This window comes from Macrosteles quadrilineatus, unplaced genomic scaffold (assembly GCF_028750875.1).
Source record: "Macrosteles quadrilineatus isolate MER2022 unplaced genomic scaffold, UCM_ALF_1.0 Scaffold_7__1_contigs__length_78375512, whole genome shotgun sequence".
NCBI classification, from domain to species: Eukaryota; Metazoa; Arthropoda; class Insecta; order Hemiptera; family Cicadellidae; genus Macrosteles; species Macrosteles quadrilineatus.
The window spans coordinates 71,830,902-71,849,082 of record NW_026542600.1 but is presented as its reverse complement, the minus strand read 5'-3'; the positions used below and the strand labels follow the sequence as shown (position 1 = coordinate 71,849,082).

The following is an 18,181-nucleotide window of genomic DNA, read 5'->3' as shown; positions in this document are numbered from 1 at the left end:
TATTAATGTTTAGCAAATGAATTGTGTAAAATGTTGTGATTTGGTATGTGATATTTTTTTAATGCCATTCTTACGAAAAGATATAAAACTTTCAAAGCAGATTGTACCTTTTTCTTTCAGCTGACCATAGTGAAATTTTGACAGAACTCAATCCACATTTAACTATCCAATTACAGGAAAATAATTGTTCACAGAGTTTGACCAATCTCAAAACTACTTTTTGAGTCTTACAGAATAGTTTTGCATTTTTAACAAATTCAAAAAAGTTAACCTTGGTATCTATTGGATTGGCTGATAATTTGAAACATTGTACAAGCTAGGTATCTGTTTGTTATCTGAGTAGTTTCATACAAGTTAAATATAATAATATACATTGAATAGAATTATAAAAGTACCAGTAATTATATCATAAGAAATCAAATAAGTTTTATAGTTTTTTTTCTTTACGTCACTTCCTTAACAGCTTGTCACCATAAACTACTGATCAGTGTGGTAAAATAAAGACAAAATGAACTCGAGCCAGTGCATGAGGCATATCTCCAGCAATGACCGGCTTATTAACCCGAGACGCTAAGGGACGAGTTCCTAGCAAGCACCAAAATGTATACAATAGCTTTGCATATATGATGCAGACTTATAAAGAAAACTAAAGGCAAAGTAGAGGATATAAGTGATTCAATTGGTTCATAAGTAGTTTTGGTGGTTGGGTGAAAAGGGTTCCTGAAACCATTACAGGACGTGAAGTTTTTTTTTTTCTCGAGGGCAAACCTCTGGTGGCTGCTGTAAAAGAGGTTAACACAGGTTTTTAGCTAGAACCAGAGTTTAGGATGTGCGTATGAATAACTTTACCACTCCACTAAAAACTAAATATTTCCAGGTTAATGTTAGGAATAAAATTTAGTGGTTCCTTCTAGATACTTTTTGCTACTTCAAAATTTAAAAAAAAATCTGTGTGTGACACATTTTACTTTTATAGTAGGAACAGTTTTTTTTTCTAACCATTCAAATATTATTTGGCTCAAGCAAGTGTTTGTGCTGAAAACATGAATATTCATTTGGTATCTATTTGCAACTTATGAGATGGAAAAAATGCTTTAACCCCCCCCCCCCTTATTTTATAATGGATACCCTTACTATTTACTATGAAAACTGAAATGGGCATGTAATGGGGCTATTTTATACCATCTGAGAATTTAATTGATTGGTTTTAAATGTAATATTACCAAGAATATTGAAATTGCTTACTAACTGACTATACATAGCTTACTATTCATGATAAGTAAATTGATAAGGTTTTGAAACTTAAACTTAAAAACCATATATTCGTTCACTTTTTATGGCAAACTAAAACTTACAAAATTTCTAACTATTGAAAATTTAACTCACAATGGTACACAACTACTTATCTCAGCTGGTTTTTATAGGACATAAAACTAGGTACGACTATAATGGCATGATATTAAGCCTAATAGTCAAACAAGGTGAACAGTGTACATGAAGGGTGTTAGTAATGATCAGAGTTGTTAAAATAAAAGCCATATATACCATACTTATTGCAATGGTTTACTAGAAATTTGGAATCTATAACAAACATAATTGTTTTTGACAAATATTTAAAATTAAAAAATAAACACAGTAAAAATTATATATTAAACATTAATATATAATTCAACATTGTGTTAACCTAATAAATACAAAACAGCATAACAAAATTGACTATATAGTAGTATGTAAGGTAAATTACATTTCTACCTATACCGGTAAGTGCTGGGCTACATTTTAAATGTTCGTTTTGCATGAATATTTTGTTAAGATATTATTTGCCTAAGCAAAAATAAAAAATATTAAAAACTAGACATTGGTTGGGTAATAGATACATTAAATGAAGAGAAAACAAGTTCTTCATTCAGTGTTTAAGATATTCAAGTACGCTCTGGTGAGATAATTCTTTTGAAAAAAATCTACATGCAAAACAAAATATATTTTTTCAAGTTTCTAGTAACAAAAAACTCTGAGAGTGCAGAGGAAAAGTTTTTAGTGGAATTGCTTTGACTAATAACATCTGAAATCAAAGTCCATTCCGGAAGAGGATTGACTCTAATCATTCACACTCATTGAACCGTAGCCAGATTTAACATAAATATAGGTTTATGCCACATCTTACCCTACTTTACTAACTTTATACAATATATAACTATATAAAACTTTGTTTATGTAGCACAACACAAAATTGGTACGATAAAATAATCTTTATAGCACCAGTATTTGTATAAAACGTCAGCGTCCTATGGCACATTCTCTGGCCAGACCCTCAAGCTTAGGCACAACTTTCCTTTCCTAGCTCCTCGCTTTAGACCTAACAACCTCATACAAAAAAGAAGACTTATAAAAGATTATAAGGATTGAATAACAATAAAGCTATATTGAAATCTTTGTTCTGTTTACATGTTGTATATGTTGATTAAATGTTGATAAAACTAAAATTCTCAATTATGACAAATTGGTTCAAAAACAATGTTTTGGTTTTGTTGAGGATTTTTACTAATTGGTTGTGAGTTTTATTTGGGATATTTTCAATCTACTCTAACCCACATATAATTAATCTTTTGGTTTTTTATGAATGTGCTTTTCGTTTCTAAGATGGTACTAGTCTTACAAAAGCATTCAGATGAATTGAGCCAACCCGTGGTTTGCATGTGATGTGCTATGGGCCCGAGAGATATTGGTACCAGCAAACCCAATAGTCATATTTTAGTTTTTATGTTAATAATATTTGAATTTAAATTTTTTAGTAATGTGGATAAGTACATAAATCGTAAAAAATACAATAGTTTATGCTAAAAACCATTAAAAAATTTGAATTTTTATACCTATTTAAAATAACCTTCACACCAAACTTTTTCTGTGGTGATAAATAAATATTTACGTTCAATGTTAATACATTTTTTTGTATTAAATTAAATATTTATAATGAATAAATAATACCTGAAAATTTTTATTGTTCTGTACCACAATAACAATTAAATAGCATTTATTCATCATATTTCTATTCAGTGGCGTACCGAAGGGGGGGGGGGGGGAGCGGTCTGCCCCAGGCCCCACACTTATATTCTCACGATTGCCGTAAGCGTCTACAAAGATTGAGTGATCGAAAACCAAAGACTCACAGCGATTGCGGGTGATGATAATCAGATCTCGAAACCTCGAATGATGTTCACGATTGCTCCAAGAACATAGAGACATTCATGATTTTGCTGGGATATTGGAAAACGAAGATGATGTCCTAGTAATAGACGGTAATGTCCTATCCATGGCGCAAGATTTTCATTATTTCACTTCTCCGTGGACTTAGAATACGTTCACGATTCCTTTACGATCGCAGAAGTTCCCACAATTTTACCTTCACCACGACCGCAGGGGACTCAACTACAAATGTTTCGAACCAAAGGCTGATTTTGTTAATTTTCTATTCAGTTTCGTGTTCACAATTTCACCGTGAACACACTAACTTAACTTAACTTTATCATCCCCCGCGATGTTATTGATTTCATCTTAAAGGCAGGGGACGTAGAATACATCCCCGAGACCACGAAAGATGTTCACTATATCTCTGTGAATGTAGGGGATGTTTATGATTGCTCCAGGATCTCGAAAGATAACCCGCGCAACCGCTGGAGATGAAGCTAACAGTTTTGTCGTTACCGAGGGCAATATCAATCATTTTTGCCGCGATTGCAGAAGTCGTTTGGACCAATTATGGTACAAAATATAATGTTTAATTTAGATATAATAATACCGTACTTTACACAAAGAAAATATCTCCTAAATAAAAAAAAAATTAAAAGGAGTGACAATAAAAAAAACCTTATTTGGCCTAGATAAGACAAAACAAATTGTGTTATTTATTGGAGTGCACGTGCTCATTACTAATCCCCAGCTCACAAAAACATAAAATGTAAAAAGCTTAAAGGAAAATTTAATTCACCATTATTAAATTATTCTTAAATCAATAAAAAAAATAGATTACATTTAAAATAGTTGACGTAGCCTACATAAACCTATAAGATCATTCAATCAGTGATACCAAATACATTAAAAGCACATATACCTATATAAAGTTCTGTTCACTGTTAGGGTTAAATTTTTAATAAATAGGTAAAATAATAAATAATACCATAGTACCTTCTTTAAAATAATTTTAAACATGGTGCTATGGTATTTATTATTTCACGTATATGTATGCATGTATGTAAAAAGGGCTCTCTCATCTGAACCGCCCCAGGTCCCCAACTATGACAGTACGCCACAGTTTCTGTTAGTAGGGGTCAGGTCTTTATAGAAGGAAACTTAACACATTAATGCAGCGAAAACATTAAGCTTTGCAGAGAATTCAACAGTAAGAAGTCAAGGAAAGATATAACATAATCAAAACATGATAAGAGTATGGAAATGCATTTCAAAACTGAGGTTGTGCGAGGGAGCTGGAAAAGAAAAATGCTGTACCTTAACCTAATGCAGGGAACCTGCTTATCTACTTGAGCTACGACTGACTTACCTACGGAGCTGATGACTAGCAACTGTCAACAAATATCAATAACAACTACAACCTCTAGAACACAATTTTGATTCATAATCGACTTTTATTGCATGATTTACTGAGGTTTAAGATTTCGTTCCTTTGTAAGGAAAATAGCATCGATAAAGCCCGGTTTATAAGTAATGACTTTGTCAAAAGATATTGTTCAGATTATAAGAACATCTTTTGAATTCTAAGATTAATGGTGAAACCGAATTTTCTAACAAACTGAAACACACTTAACTCTTTGGTAACAAAACGATTAACACAAGCGATCCTTTTTGAGGCATCGATTAGACTAAATAAACAATCTAAGCCACAACAGTGGCAAACAGAACTATGTCATCACAGACAACTGAACTACCATGTTATAGAACCGGTTATACCAAAAAAATCCCGACAACTTTAACCTTATTAGACAGACTTTTTACAAGATTAAACGATATATTTTCAACATCGGTACGTTATTGGTAAATAACAAACTATTATTCGAGAATGATTAAAATTCTTCCATCGCTAATGTCAAACTAAAAAAAATATATAATGTATATAAATTTATTTACAATAGATTTAAAATGTAAGATTAAAAGAAATCACTACACCGAAACAAAAATAATGTGGTATTATGAAATCGGTGAAAACTCAAACTAGAAACGTATCACATTCTGGTTAGATCAAATAAAAAGAACCCGAGTGAGTGTTCAGTCTACGAGCTGTGGTGAACACAGATTGGAGAGAGCAAACGTGATTCCCTCTAAGAAACAAAATCAAAAAATTATTATTTGAGACAACGTAAAAAACACTATTTTAATTTTTTTCTTAAACAGATAAACGTCTATCCATCTCGTAGCGCAACGCATTTTATAATCTCGTTTAGAACATTTAACTAATCTCTTTGACAAAATAACTAAAAATAAATTACTATAGTTACATACAAGTAATTACATTCACATGAGAACAACAATTTGTACTAAATAAAATTTACACAAAAATAAAGAGGAGGCAAGGTATCTCCTGGGGAATCACCTAAGTCCAGAATTCAGGGCTTACAACCTCCGATGATAATGTTTGTGCTCATAGCCCTGTCTGGTGATTGAGCATGACAAAACTTAGACTTATGACGACTGTGACTTAGGAGTGGAGGGTGGAAGCTGCGGAGGTGTCCGTGAGGGTGATGTGGAACCATTGGATCCTGGCCCTCCCAGCGACTGACTGGTGTCCATACCCTCACTGTTGTGAACCACTGTATTGAAATAACGTTCTGAAACAATTTACAGGTTAGATAGTACAATCAAAGTAAATGTGCAAAACTGCAGTTATATTCTGATTTAAGATTGCAAACCAGGGCTTTAATGTCAGTACTTTTGCTGTTAACGATTTAGTTTTATAGGATTTAATTGATGCCAAATAAAAAAGTATTTCTTACCAAAGTAATGATTGGCACCAACTGCTGGGTAGATGTCACACAAGCATTAAACATTCATAAAAACCTTGAAAGCATGATAAAAATCTACTTAATTTGTTCTTCAGTTGTTTACATCTCCTCCTTCCTTTGTTTATATTCTCAATTGACGATATCTCCTGTGATATAGGCTAAGTTTTACATGTGTTACACAAGGTCCACTGTGATAATGTTTATGACTCTTGTTAAGTTTTCTTTTTTTTGTTTTATATAGCTTTGACAATGACTATTGCACAACTGTGTCTAATGACAATAAAGGATTCTTATTCTTATAATAAGATTAGAAATAATAAAACCGTCCTGTGATTTTTTCCCACACAGTATAAATCTTACAGTCAACTATACTTTAGCAGTACGTATTTCACCGATAAATTAGTTCGCATACTCTCTTAATTCTTGAATATAATAAACAGTTCTCTAGCTTCAACAGAGTCTAATAATGAAAACCAATATCTGGGTTTTAGTTTGAGCAGTAAAGTTAATATTTGATGTGATTACGTTTATTTCCTGAGAAATAAGTATGGCCATAGCAAATAACTCCTCATAATTCTTTTGACTACATTATCAAGATAAGTTTTCATTTGAAGCCATTTTGGTTTGATCTGAGATACAAATTGAGACTCATCAACTTACCGTCGTCCATCAGGGTAGCATTGGAATCCGGGTTGGTCCCAGATATTAGAGGAGTCATCATATAATCCTCCTCGAGGTTGATAAAGTTAGGGGGCCCAGGAGGGGGGGCAGAGGGGGCCGGAGGGCCTGGGGACGTCCAACGGGGTAGGCTGGGGGGCACATGTCGTGAGGAAGTGCGGGGGGCACTGCTCACAGTCACCGGGGATGAGAAGAGAGAGAGGTTGGTCGGACTGATCACTCCGGACATGGCACTCACGGGACTGATGTTGGGATAAGTGAACAGCTGTAACAGAGAAAAGCATAGATAATATTGACAACAGTTATACATACAAGCAGTTATGAGTGCCAGAACAGAAGGTAGCATTGTAATAACTGATACCCAACAGATATTTAATACGTTTCATAAGTATTTTTTAAGTGTTAAAGAACATGTGTATGCGTTCCCATATAACGATTTATTCAGAAAAAAAATAACAAAGAACTCGTATGTTTTTATATCCAGAGTTACCAGATAAGATATTAAATGTAACAAATTCTTTAAAAAACTGTTCATCCCAAGTTGTTGATGGTTTTAGCTCTTTACTAACTAAAAAGGTACTGTACACTTGAAAATATAGAATGTGATTATATACTTAATAAACCGACACCTTCCTAGACAGGCTAAAGGAGGCAGTAGTCATTCCTGTCCACAAGACAGGTAGCAAAAGCTGCTATAACAATATCGATTAATATCTTTGCTGCCTGTGTTCGCTAAGGTAATTGAGACACTAATGAAGGAACAACTCATAACAAATCTTGATACATCTAACTTTTTTAGCACTAACCAATGTGCTAACCAATGCGCGATTGCAGGTGACTTTAATGATGTCTCCGTTATTGTGGCCCGCGGGAGATGTTCAATATTTCATCACGGTTGTGGGTGTCGTTGATAATGTTACCGTGATTGCGGTCCGCGGGAGATGTTCAATATTTCACCAAGGTTGCGGGTGTCGATGATAATGTTACCGACACGATGGTGATGTTAATGTTGCGTGGGGCTGCGGGATTGCGGCCCGTGGGAGATGTTCACGATCTCGCCACGGTCGCGAGTGTTGAAGATGATGTCCCTGTGATTGTGGCCCGCGGGAGATTTTTATGACTTCACTACGGCCGCAGGTGAAAATGATGATGTCCTCATTATCGCAGTCCACGGGAGATTATTTTACACGATTTGGCCACGGTCGCGAGTGTCGATGATGATGTCCCCTTGATTGTGGCCCGCGGGAGATGTTCATGATTTCGCCGCTGTCACGAGTGTCGATGATGATGTCCGTGATTGTGGCTCGTGGGAGATTTTTACGATTTTGCCACGGTCACGAGTGTCGATGATGATGTCCCCGTGATTGCGGATGGTGGGATGTGTACACGATTTCACTGCTGTCGCGGGTGACAGTGATGATGTCCTCAAGGTTTACGTTTACAGCTCACGGGATATGATAACGATTTCGCAGCGATCACGAGTGTCAAAGATGATGCATCTTTGTTGCAGCCCGCGGGGAATGTTCATGATTTTGCCGTGGTCACGGATACCTATGATGGCTTTAACATGATTTAGGAGAGATGCCCACGATTTCATCCACGATCACGGGTGTCAATGATTATGTCCCCTTGATGCATAGGAGATATTCTCGATTACTTCTGCAATTGCAAGGAATTTCCACCACAGGGGTAGGGCCCGCTCAAGTAATTTGGCCTAGGGCTACAAGTACCCTAAATCTGGCACTGTATAGCTCAAGAGGTTTGTAGCAGCAAAAATGCTTAAAAATTTGTCCAAAAGAGTCTTAGGTCATAATCTTCAAACCACATAGGAGGGAGAAAGGCGGAGTGCAATAGCACATTTTGGTTTGATCTGACATACAAATTGAGACTCATCAACTTACTGTCGTCCATCAGGGTAGCATTGGAATCCGGGTTGGTCCCAGATATTAGAGGAGTCATCATATAATCCAATCATCCTAATAGTTCCTAGTGGACTTTCATTGAATGACAATAAAGTTGGATAATTTTAGAGATATAACAGAAATATATAAAACCTCAGCTAAAGTACAAAGACTTTTTCTTGAGCAGAAAATCAATGAACAATCGGACAATGATGAGCTTAAATTAAATGGGACAGCTTGCATTAAAGTTGTTGCAGGAAACGTGGTTGTAAAAATCTAAAAACAAACTACTTTGAAAAAAGTAGTGCTACACAAACAAAGGTAATACGAGTATTTTGTAGTACTCGTATTTTTTTTTAGTAGCAAGACTCCACTGTAAGGGAAGTGTAGTGCACTACTCCCCAAACACTAGAGATGTTGTGGTAGAACTTCATGCTTGAAGGGTATGTGTAGCCTATGAAGCACGAAGTAGTGGCTATAGTGTGGTTGTGTTATTATGTGGTGACTGAGCCAAAGGCTACCAATATCCTATAATACAACGTACAATTAAAGTTTCAGGGTCAGTAAGGCCTTGAAGAGGGTAAATTTTACAACGTACGGTTGATTTTTGTTAACAAATGTACTTGTCTAGATAAGGTAAAAAATATTTTGCATTTTGCTACAAGTTATAAATTTATTTTTCAACAGATCAACTACACACTTTCAACCAAACAAGACAACAAAAACACTCGGTTATAGTGTTAGCGAAAACATTAGAAGACAAGGAAAGGATTTTGGAATGCAATGTAATTAAAGACAATACATCGGAGTTTTGTTAGAAGAAACCTTGTCAAACAGTTAGTGATGTTATGAAACCAAACCAGAAATAAGTAAAAGCATCTAAAGCGAGTTGTTTTGCGGAAGGAGGTTCAAAAGTATAACTTCATGCAATAGATTGAAAGGAATCTCACCTGACCAGGCTGGGTGTGAATATGAGAGAATGGTACAGGGTATTCTCTGGATACTGTGAAGGGGCTGGTGACCACAGTGCGGCCAGGGGGAAGTTGAACATCCACTTGAGATGAGGGGGGTGAGCCCCGGTCTGGGGAGGAATCTGAGACTGGTGGGGTTATAGACGGAGGGGGCGAACTAGCAGTGGTCACTGTCAAGTCACCTGGAACCATACAACTTACTGTCAGACCGAAGGGTGACCCATGCCAGTGCCAACAGTAACAAGGAAAGGAAGGAGAGGTGAGTGGTTGAAGCCTAGTAAGAGATCTAAAGTAGTGACAACAGTTTTAGCAGTTCAAGACAAGTCTTCAACTCAAATGGCCGTCAATAAGAATAATACTTCCTGAACAACCAGAGAAACTTCAGAGTACCTATGAATATGATTCAACATGGAAAGAATATCTGAAATAATGAGATGTACCTTGAAAGTTCTCTAAAATACCACATAATCTTTTATTTAAAAAAAAGTTCTTTTTTGGTTAAGGACTATAACCTTACAATTTTACGATAGTAAATTAATTGCAGTCTTCCTATTACACCTTGTTGTCAGGTTTAATTGATCTAAATTTCCCTATAAACCAAACAGTAAATCAATTTGAAAAGAGTAGGTCACAATTTATATGATCCCATACACACCAGCTGATTTCAATAGGCAAACACCATACTTCTTGTTTTGGTAAAAACGGCTCTTGACAAAGAAAGGAACTGTGTATAAATTAGACACCAGTTTAGCCAATAACAAATAAATACATTTCAAATTTGTTTTTTATTTGAAATGATTCCATTAAGTGTTACGCTCATAATTTTGAATTTGATAAAAAAAAGCATAATGGGGTAGAATCTAGAATGCAATTATTTGGTTTGAATTTCGTTGTTGGAGTGTGGTCCCCGCAGTAACATGAATGATCCGGGATCTGTCTCCACTTACCACTTATACTTCCAGGAAGTCTGCTACTTACAAGGGAGCTGGTGAGATGACTGTTTTGATGTGGAAATCAAGATATTATTCCTGCATAGTATCAGTTTCCCACAAATTGCTATAGATGTATTAAGCGAGAATTCATTCTTCATTAATTGACAAGCATTCTACAAAAGTATATGTCCAAACTTTAGATAGTTTCCAATAGAAGTTTCTGCAAGAAGTAAGCCTTGGGCAGACAGGATTTTTGCATATTTCCATTATGAAGTGTCTTTTGACAAATGATCCAAGAAAGAGAACTATGACTCAGAAATGTATACCGAGTGAGAGGTGGAACCATTAGGGGATTTTTCTAAATACCCTGTTTCACTTAACATCAACACTATTACTTTGCACACTATTTAGCCAGATGGAAGCATAATGTACGGCTGCAGAGAAGTTCAGGGATAAGGCTGATGTAAGCAGAGCTTGTCTGTTGGTTCTCCCGGATAAACCACAAAATAGTGTCCTATATTAGCCCGATATCATATTTTCTGGATAGTTTTCTCTTGTTGGCTCTAAAATATCACATGCAATGATTTGAAGAGAGACTGTTCGTTGTGACTCAATTGAACCCATAATCTAGTAAACAAGTCTGCTATTTAGACCGTTGCGGAATAATTCAGTTTAAGATGGATTGTGTTATGCTTCAATTTATAAAAGTAAGTCTCTTCTCCTTGGATGGGGGGTGAGCCATTTCAGAGATTATTTGTGTTTTTGTGATACACAGAAAATAAAAACAAAATGTCAACAGCAATCATGCGTACACCTCGAAACGGTGGCCTATTGCCATCAACAAGTGCTGGCTAGGTTGTTAACACCATTAATCTACCAGCTCCCTTACTTACATTATTAATTGCCCTTATTAACATCAAAGCAATACTAAAACCCAAAAGCATTAATTTACATTTTTCCATTGCTGCTGAAGAGAAACATTTCATTATACAGATTCAATCTCAATTCTCGTTCATTATAGTTATAATAACTATCATATTAAGTGAATAGGTGAATATTAAAGTTTAAGTAACTATGGTGGGTTGGTAGTGCCTTGGAACTATAGCTGCATGTTGTGTGGTTAGTATCACAGAGCTGTCATAAACAATACATTACATTCAACAGTGAAGTCCTTAACCCTTGAGGAAGAAAAATGATTACCAATCTTTGATCAGCTCAAATGTTTACATTTAGACTTTAGGACACTTCAAAACTAAGGCTGCATCATAAGATAGTGGATGTGAAGTTCAGCTGAGGGCTAAGACGATAATTACACAAAACACATAGAAACATAACCCACATAAAAACATTAAATAAATACATATATTTTCCCGATTCCTTCACGATTCTAAACAAAACTCATTAAAAACCATTAGTGGAACTACAAGAAAGCTACCAAATTTAGAAACATGAATAAGGATTTAAGATTCTCCTAAATAAAAAATATGACAACCTAGACCAGCTCTACAATTATGGTATAAAATTAATGTATGACATTAAAAATTACAAAACTGAAAACACGGCTAAAAACCGGCAACATTACAGAGATCAAAGAACCCGCCCAGGGCCGGTTCTAGAATTTGTTCTAGTGTAAGGAAATTTTGATTCTGGCGCCCCCACCCCCTAAAAAAACGTATGTGGCATTAAGGATACATTTAAAAATACAACTAAATATAAATTTTTAAGGACATCCCACAAATACTAGAACAGAAACTGGTATGGATCATAAACACAAACAATTGATGTAACTTGCCTGAATCATTACAACAGTATTTACTATTACTATTATATATTTTCTTTTTCAAGACATTACGAGTAACAAATTTAAACCATTGAAAGATCCCAAACTAGAGATGGGCGTTATTTAACATAACAGTGTTGCGGCCGCGGCAACGTTATCGCGTCTGTTAACGTATCTATCTTCATCATGTTGCAGGAAAGCCGCGCGGACAATGAAAACGAAAACATGCATTGCCATTAGTGCCGTTGCCGAAACGCTACTAGAGCAACGATAACTTCGGAAACAAACTAGAATTAGAATAACAAATCCTGACTGGACAACGCCCGACTCTCAACTACAACTGAAAACTGAACTGATCAACCGACAACAATAACTGAACGCCGCAACACCGACCGGCAGACAACGGTTTTTAGCGGCAACGAGTTCGCAATCGTTAACAGGTTATAACAGGTTGCCGCAACACGTTATTGGGCAGCTGCGTTATCGTTACAACCGTTGGTGCTAACTACTCAATAGGAACAATAGATGACAATTTGGAAATACATTTGTAACAAAGGGAGGAAAATGGACACATTTTAGAAGTTTGAAATTTACAAAATATTTTAGGAGCACAGAAATAGGACAAGTCATATTCAATGAATAGCTCAATTTTAACTCCCAATCAGTTTTCAAAGCTCTAATTGACAAAGACACACCTTTCCACTGCGTAACTGATAACAGTGATGGACCAAAATGACAAAATGGCCAGTCTATCTCCAACCTGCGCCGTTTTTATTGACGAAGCCCAGGGCTGAGCTTCCCATACATTACCTGATGATGCCATTATTGTGGTAAAACTTGTGGCAATACTATATAACCTCCACCTGCTATCATTTTAGCTGATCAACAGTTGGTATGGTAAGTGATATTCCTTTCATTACCCTTGTATTCAGTAACCCTTGTATTGGCTTAGACCTATATTGTCAGGCAAAATACAAGTTTAATTAAGGTCAACCTACTTTATAAAAAAAAAATGATTTGACTTACTGGAATTTATGGATTTCAACTGTTTTCTTTAATAAAATTAGACTCCTTGAGTTCAAAACAGAACAAAACATAAGATAATTTGAAATAAAAACTTCACCAATATTTCTGAAGTTTTTAGTTCAAATTTATATTAACTCCAATATTACCAGTTCTTCTTGAAGATAAAACATATGATGTATACACCACCAAGAATTACATGAATTAAAATCATCGGAAGGTATTAATGATGTTTTGTAATTACCTGTAGACCTGATAATAGCGACGGGCCTTGCCATGGGTGGCGGAGGAGGTGGAGGCAGCATGGAGCTGGGGTAGTACTGAGCCAGTTTCGATGGGCTTCTGGAAGGACCAGCCTAGAGGGAAAATTATATCATAGTAATAATATTGAATCAAGAGAAATACATAGAGGGAAATGTTTTAAGGTAGAATATCTGCGTAAGAGATTGAGGGTGGTAAACATTTGTACGACGGTGTATGGCAGGTGCGGTCTTTCATTGGTCTTGTTAGAAACAGTGACGCAAGGTGATTATGCAGTGTGACTGAACGAGAAAGATTGTCGAACTGATAGGGGACGTCTCAATAAGATTATGAAGGACTATAGAAAGCCCTAAAAGGTCTTAAACACACTGATCAGCAAGAAAAGTTTCTTCAAATTCAATCACTGTCTTGATAAAAAATTTATGAACACCAGTTGCTGGCCTTGTACAAATGTGCACAGCCTCTTGTGACGAGCTCTCTCTGTCAGTTATATATATTTTTCTAAGTCAAAACAATTTTTGTGGTTATTGAGAAGCTACTTTTAATATAGCTTCTAAAATACCGATTGAAGTTGAATATGGTGTTAATTTCTGCATAATTGCAACCTATAACTGAAACATCAACTGGTTTCGGCACAAAAGTGCGGTGTTATCCTCAGACTGTACTAGAACATATCTTGTTAGTGATTTACTGAAGAGTATTACTTTTCAAAAAATACCGTAAAACTAGAATAAAGTATACATAAACAAAAATACAATACAAAACATGGTATACTCAATACCAGCCGACTTTTAAATCCTGACAGAAGTCAAGACTAGACTTATTATTTGCACAAGCTTGAAGTTGCAAAGGACTTAATAGTTTCATAATTACCTGGGTAGCCGAGGGGTTATAAAGATCACATTTAAATCTAGTTACTAGTTTGATTCTAAGCTAAACCAATTCTGACAATGTCTAAAGGATCGATGTTAGATGGTACCAAGTAACAAGACTAGGGTTTGGCCTATACCATTACATAAAGTATAAAAAGTTGACAATGGACAAAAAAAATAATAACACATAAAAACTAAGTTTTCTCATTTTTTTTCTTGGGATGGTAATGTATTGATGTTGTAAATACCTGTGAGCCTTGCTGTGTATTTTCTGCCTCTTGACATACAAACGTCACAAAGTCTGAGAGGGTGTCATGTCCATTCTCCGGGTACTTGGCAGGACTGTGTTGCTGAGGTTGGTCACCCTGTTGATAGTAGCTGGAAGTAGCCAGAGATGCCACACTACTGTGCTGTGGTGGCAGGCCTGCTGACACACCAAACTTACACTCATATCTTCAGCCAATTGCAGTGTGAATTTCCAAACGAGTTGGATTATTAAGTAAAGCGTAATGTAACTGTCACCTTTTTGCATTCACAACTTATTTCACCATTGTAAATACAGAATTCTTATATCAAATAAAGATATAAGTATTTCAGAATGGTATTTTTAACAGACTAAAGTGCCACACTGCTACAAACTTATACCGACTGAGCACAGATGTTTATAATGTCTAAATTAAGTATTTCGAGGGTTACAGCTACGTTGACAACAAAGTTAAGCAGTAAGGGGAGCACTGTGCAGTTCACCAATAGTATTGAGGACGAATCGTACAGGATCATTTTTGGTGATCAGTGGAGTTATAGCAATTCCCTTGCTAGAACCCAAGAGTTCTTTTTCATATCCAATATTCTAATAATATTAGGTAAATGATCCCAACGCCAAATCATTGGAAAGAGAAGACATAGGGAAAAATAGGTAATTTCCCCCTGTTTAATGCTGCCCATTTAAAATGTTTATGTATACATATAGGAGGATAATATCCTAAACATTATATACATTAACATTATTATACATACATTTTTGTTATAACATTAATATCAAAAAATATCTTAGATTAACAAGACGTGTGATGATGTTGAAAGATAAAATACTTATCAGAGGAACGGATTAAGAATTGAGTAGTTGTAATCGGTGTTCAATTTAAAAAAATGAGGTGCCGGAACTGTAACCTATTTTATGTGATTTGTACCTCTTTATGCAATTTGTTTGTGTTCCGCTGCGTTCTCCCGCAAATTGAGCGTTGGTTATATGCAGAAAACTCAAAATTTTCTTATAGCTAAAGACTTTAAATACCATCAAGTGAACTATACAATTTATCCCTCAAGTAATGTTAAATATGAGTTAGAACAGGCATGATTTTAACAAACAACATTAGTTTGTTGTTTATAGCACATATTTTGAAGAAATCCGTGACACAGAAGTTTGAGGGTGCCTTCCATAAGGTTAGAGGCATGTAACTGGATTATGACCTTGTGTCAGTTGTATTATTTGAGTTTTACCTCAATCAATAATTTCCATAGTGTCAAATTTCTGGATATTATTGTTAAAGGCCAAATTATTGTCTTGAAAACTACGCTTAATCAAAATACTTAAAAATATCAGCTGGGGAAGTCCAGGGTATTGTGAAGAAGATATTTTTAGTATAATGTGAATTTTCTTAAATAGCAAAACAATATTTTAAAACTGAATGTATTTTTATCAAAGTTATTTTGATGCTTGCTGGATTTACTAAGAAATTGGGTACAAACTAAGAACCAAGCATACCATTACCATTACCAAATCCTTGAATGTAGCCCATCATATATATATATTCATATATATATATTTTTTCACATTCATATATTTAACACTATGTACATTTGAAGTTAAGTTAATAAAATAAAGTAACTTTTTCTGTTTCCAAGGCTGCAAGGAGCTCTCATAAGTCAGTGAAGGATTTAATAAAATATTCTTTTCTTTGACAGAGTAAGGGCTATATATATTTATTTCCTTAGCCATATCCCGACTCTTGGTTTAAACTGCCTAATAAGAAGGATCTTGACTGATAGAGGCAGAGCATTAAACATCTTGAGGGCAAGCGCTGGGTTGCTATCTTTTGTCAAACTTGCAATATCCAGGATATGTCACGAATGTAGTTATGAAATTTATATTAAACCACCTGATAATACAAAGGTATTATCTCCCTAAGAAGTGCATGGGTTGGTAGACCTGGTCTCTTGTTTTATAGCTTTCAAGATTCTCTCTAACCAGCAACAGAAAATTCTAAACAAACTGACCATAAACAGTAAGTATGCCAAGTTCAGCAAACAGAGGTCTATAGTGTCCTCTAGAGTCACTGGATGTTAATATTCTTACTGCAATCTCCTGATGCAATATAAATCTACGGCAACCGGATAAATGTCCCCAGAGCACAATACCATATGTAAGATGACTGTGGAATAGAGAGTACTGGTAGTATGCGACTAGCAAGTGCGGTGGTGTTACCAAATATTTAAGTTTCTGAAGGAGATGGTCTACTTTTACTTCATGCACACTACGTTCACATAGTTGACCAAGATACTTTACTGACTTTACTGTCTATTGTCTATATGTAGTACCATCGACTACCTATATAGTCAATGGTAGTACTATAGTCCTCTAAGGCGGTCGACACACGGGAAGACTGAAACCCAACTAAAGTTGAACCAACTTTTTTGTGACGAGATTAGGATTGCAGTTGCGTTGGTTAAATCCGCACACGGGCGCGACTGTAGTTGAGTTGAGACAGTAAATGAGTTCTAATTTGGTTATAACGATACTGTGTACTGTGTATGGTGTTTGAAATGAGAGGTAGTGATTAAGAAGCCCTGGTGTTTTATAGACAATCAAGAACGTAGAAGGTATTGAGTACATCATTAATATGTTAAAACAATTCTTAAATGTAGGCTCTTTGTAGCTGCCGCTGCATTAAAAGAAACAGACGCAAAATTTCAGTCTATGAACAGGATGTCAAAAAGTACTTACGAAGAGTTATCACAGTTGGTATGCCCGATCCTTGAAAAGCGCAATACAAATATGCGAAAAGTTGTTCAAACCAGGCGACTGAAATCACCTAGCAGCCGGCAGGTCCGGTTGCTTAACGACTGATCGCCGACAGGTCCTCAACTGGTTGCATCGCAGTCGCACCGTGTGTACTGTCTCACCTAACTACATTGGTTGGGACGCTGGCGACTAGTTTGTCCAACTAGTTGCCGATTTCAGTTGGAAAACAGTCTTCCCGTGTGTCGACAGCCTAAGTTTGGCAAATAAGTCTTCTCTAACTCTGCATCCTGCATCTCTTGAAGCTGCAAATAAAGGTTTGTTTCTTATCTGCAATTAGCTGTAGCTTGTTACATTAAAGCCAACTTCTAGTTTCCCTAGGTCATTTGCTGCCCTAACAACCAACTCATCGACATTCCTGCACCTGGTAATTACAGTGGTGTTACAAATAATGTAACTAAACTAAATTTGCCCTCCAACACTGAACATTTAGGCTAGCCACTCTAAGATCTCATAGCATTGAGGATATGTTGCGAGGTTACGGTCTTTTTAAGTTTTGATTCACTCTCTTGCCTACAAAATAATCTCTATTTTGGTAGCGTTTTGTTGAATAAAGGTTTGTAGTCAATTTCTAAATACCAGAGTAGACCACATTTCTGAATTCAAGACATTTTCCTTATCTTCACAGTTGACAGCAATTTTACATTATTTATAGCCTGGGAATTTTGTTTTT

The 18,181-nt window shown here is 35.7% G+C and overlaps 1 protein-coding gene across 6 annotated transcripts in view; it reads right to left on the bottom strand.

Annotated features, from left to right (window-relative positions):
• Nucleotides 1-1,542: 1,542 nt before the first annotated feature.
• Nucleotides 1,543-18,181, bottom strand: part of LOC128997802 (nuclear factor 1 X-type) — a 241,014-nt gene continuing 224,375 nt past the window's right edge. For 5 of the 6 annotated variants that reach the window (XM_054423519.1, XM_054423515.1, XM_054423520.1 and 2 more), the window contains 5 exons: nt 14,678-14,856; nt 13,541-13,652; nt 9,541-9,743; nt 6,672-6,954; nt 1,543-5,837 (listed from right to left, as the gene is read on the bottom strand). In XM_054423519.1, the coding sequence (XP_054279494.1) occupies nt 5,692-5,837; nt 6,672-6,954; nt 9,541-9,743; nt 13,541-13,652; nt 14,678-14,856 (923 nt within the window). In that variant the 3' untranslated portion in view covers nt 1,543-5,691. The remainder of the gene's footprint in view (nt 5,838-6,671; nt 6,955-9,540; nt 9,744-13,540; nt 13,653-14,677; nt 14,857-18,181) is intronic. The other variant, XM_054423516.1, reaches the window with a different exon arrangement.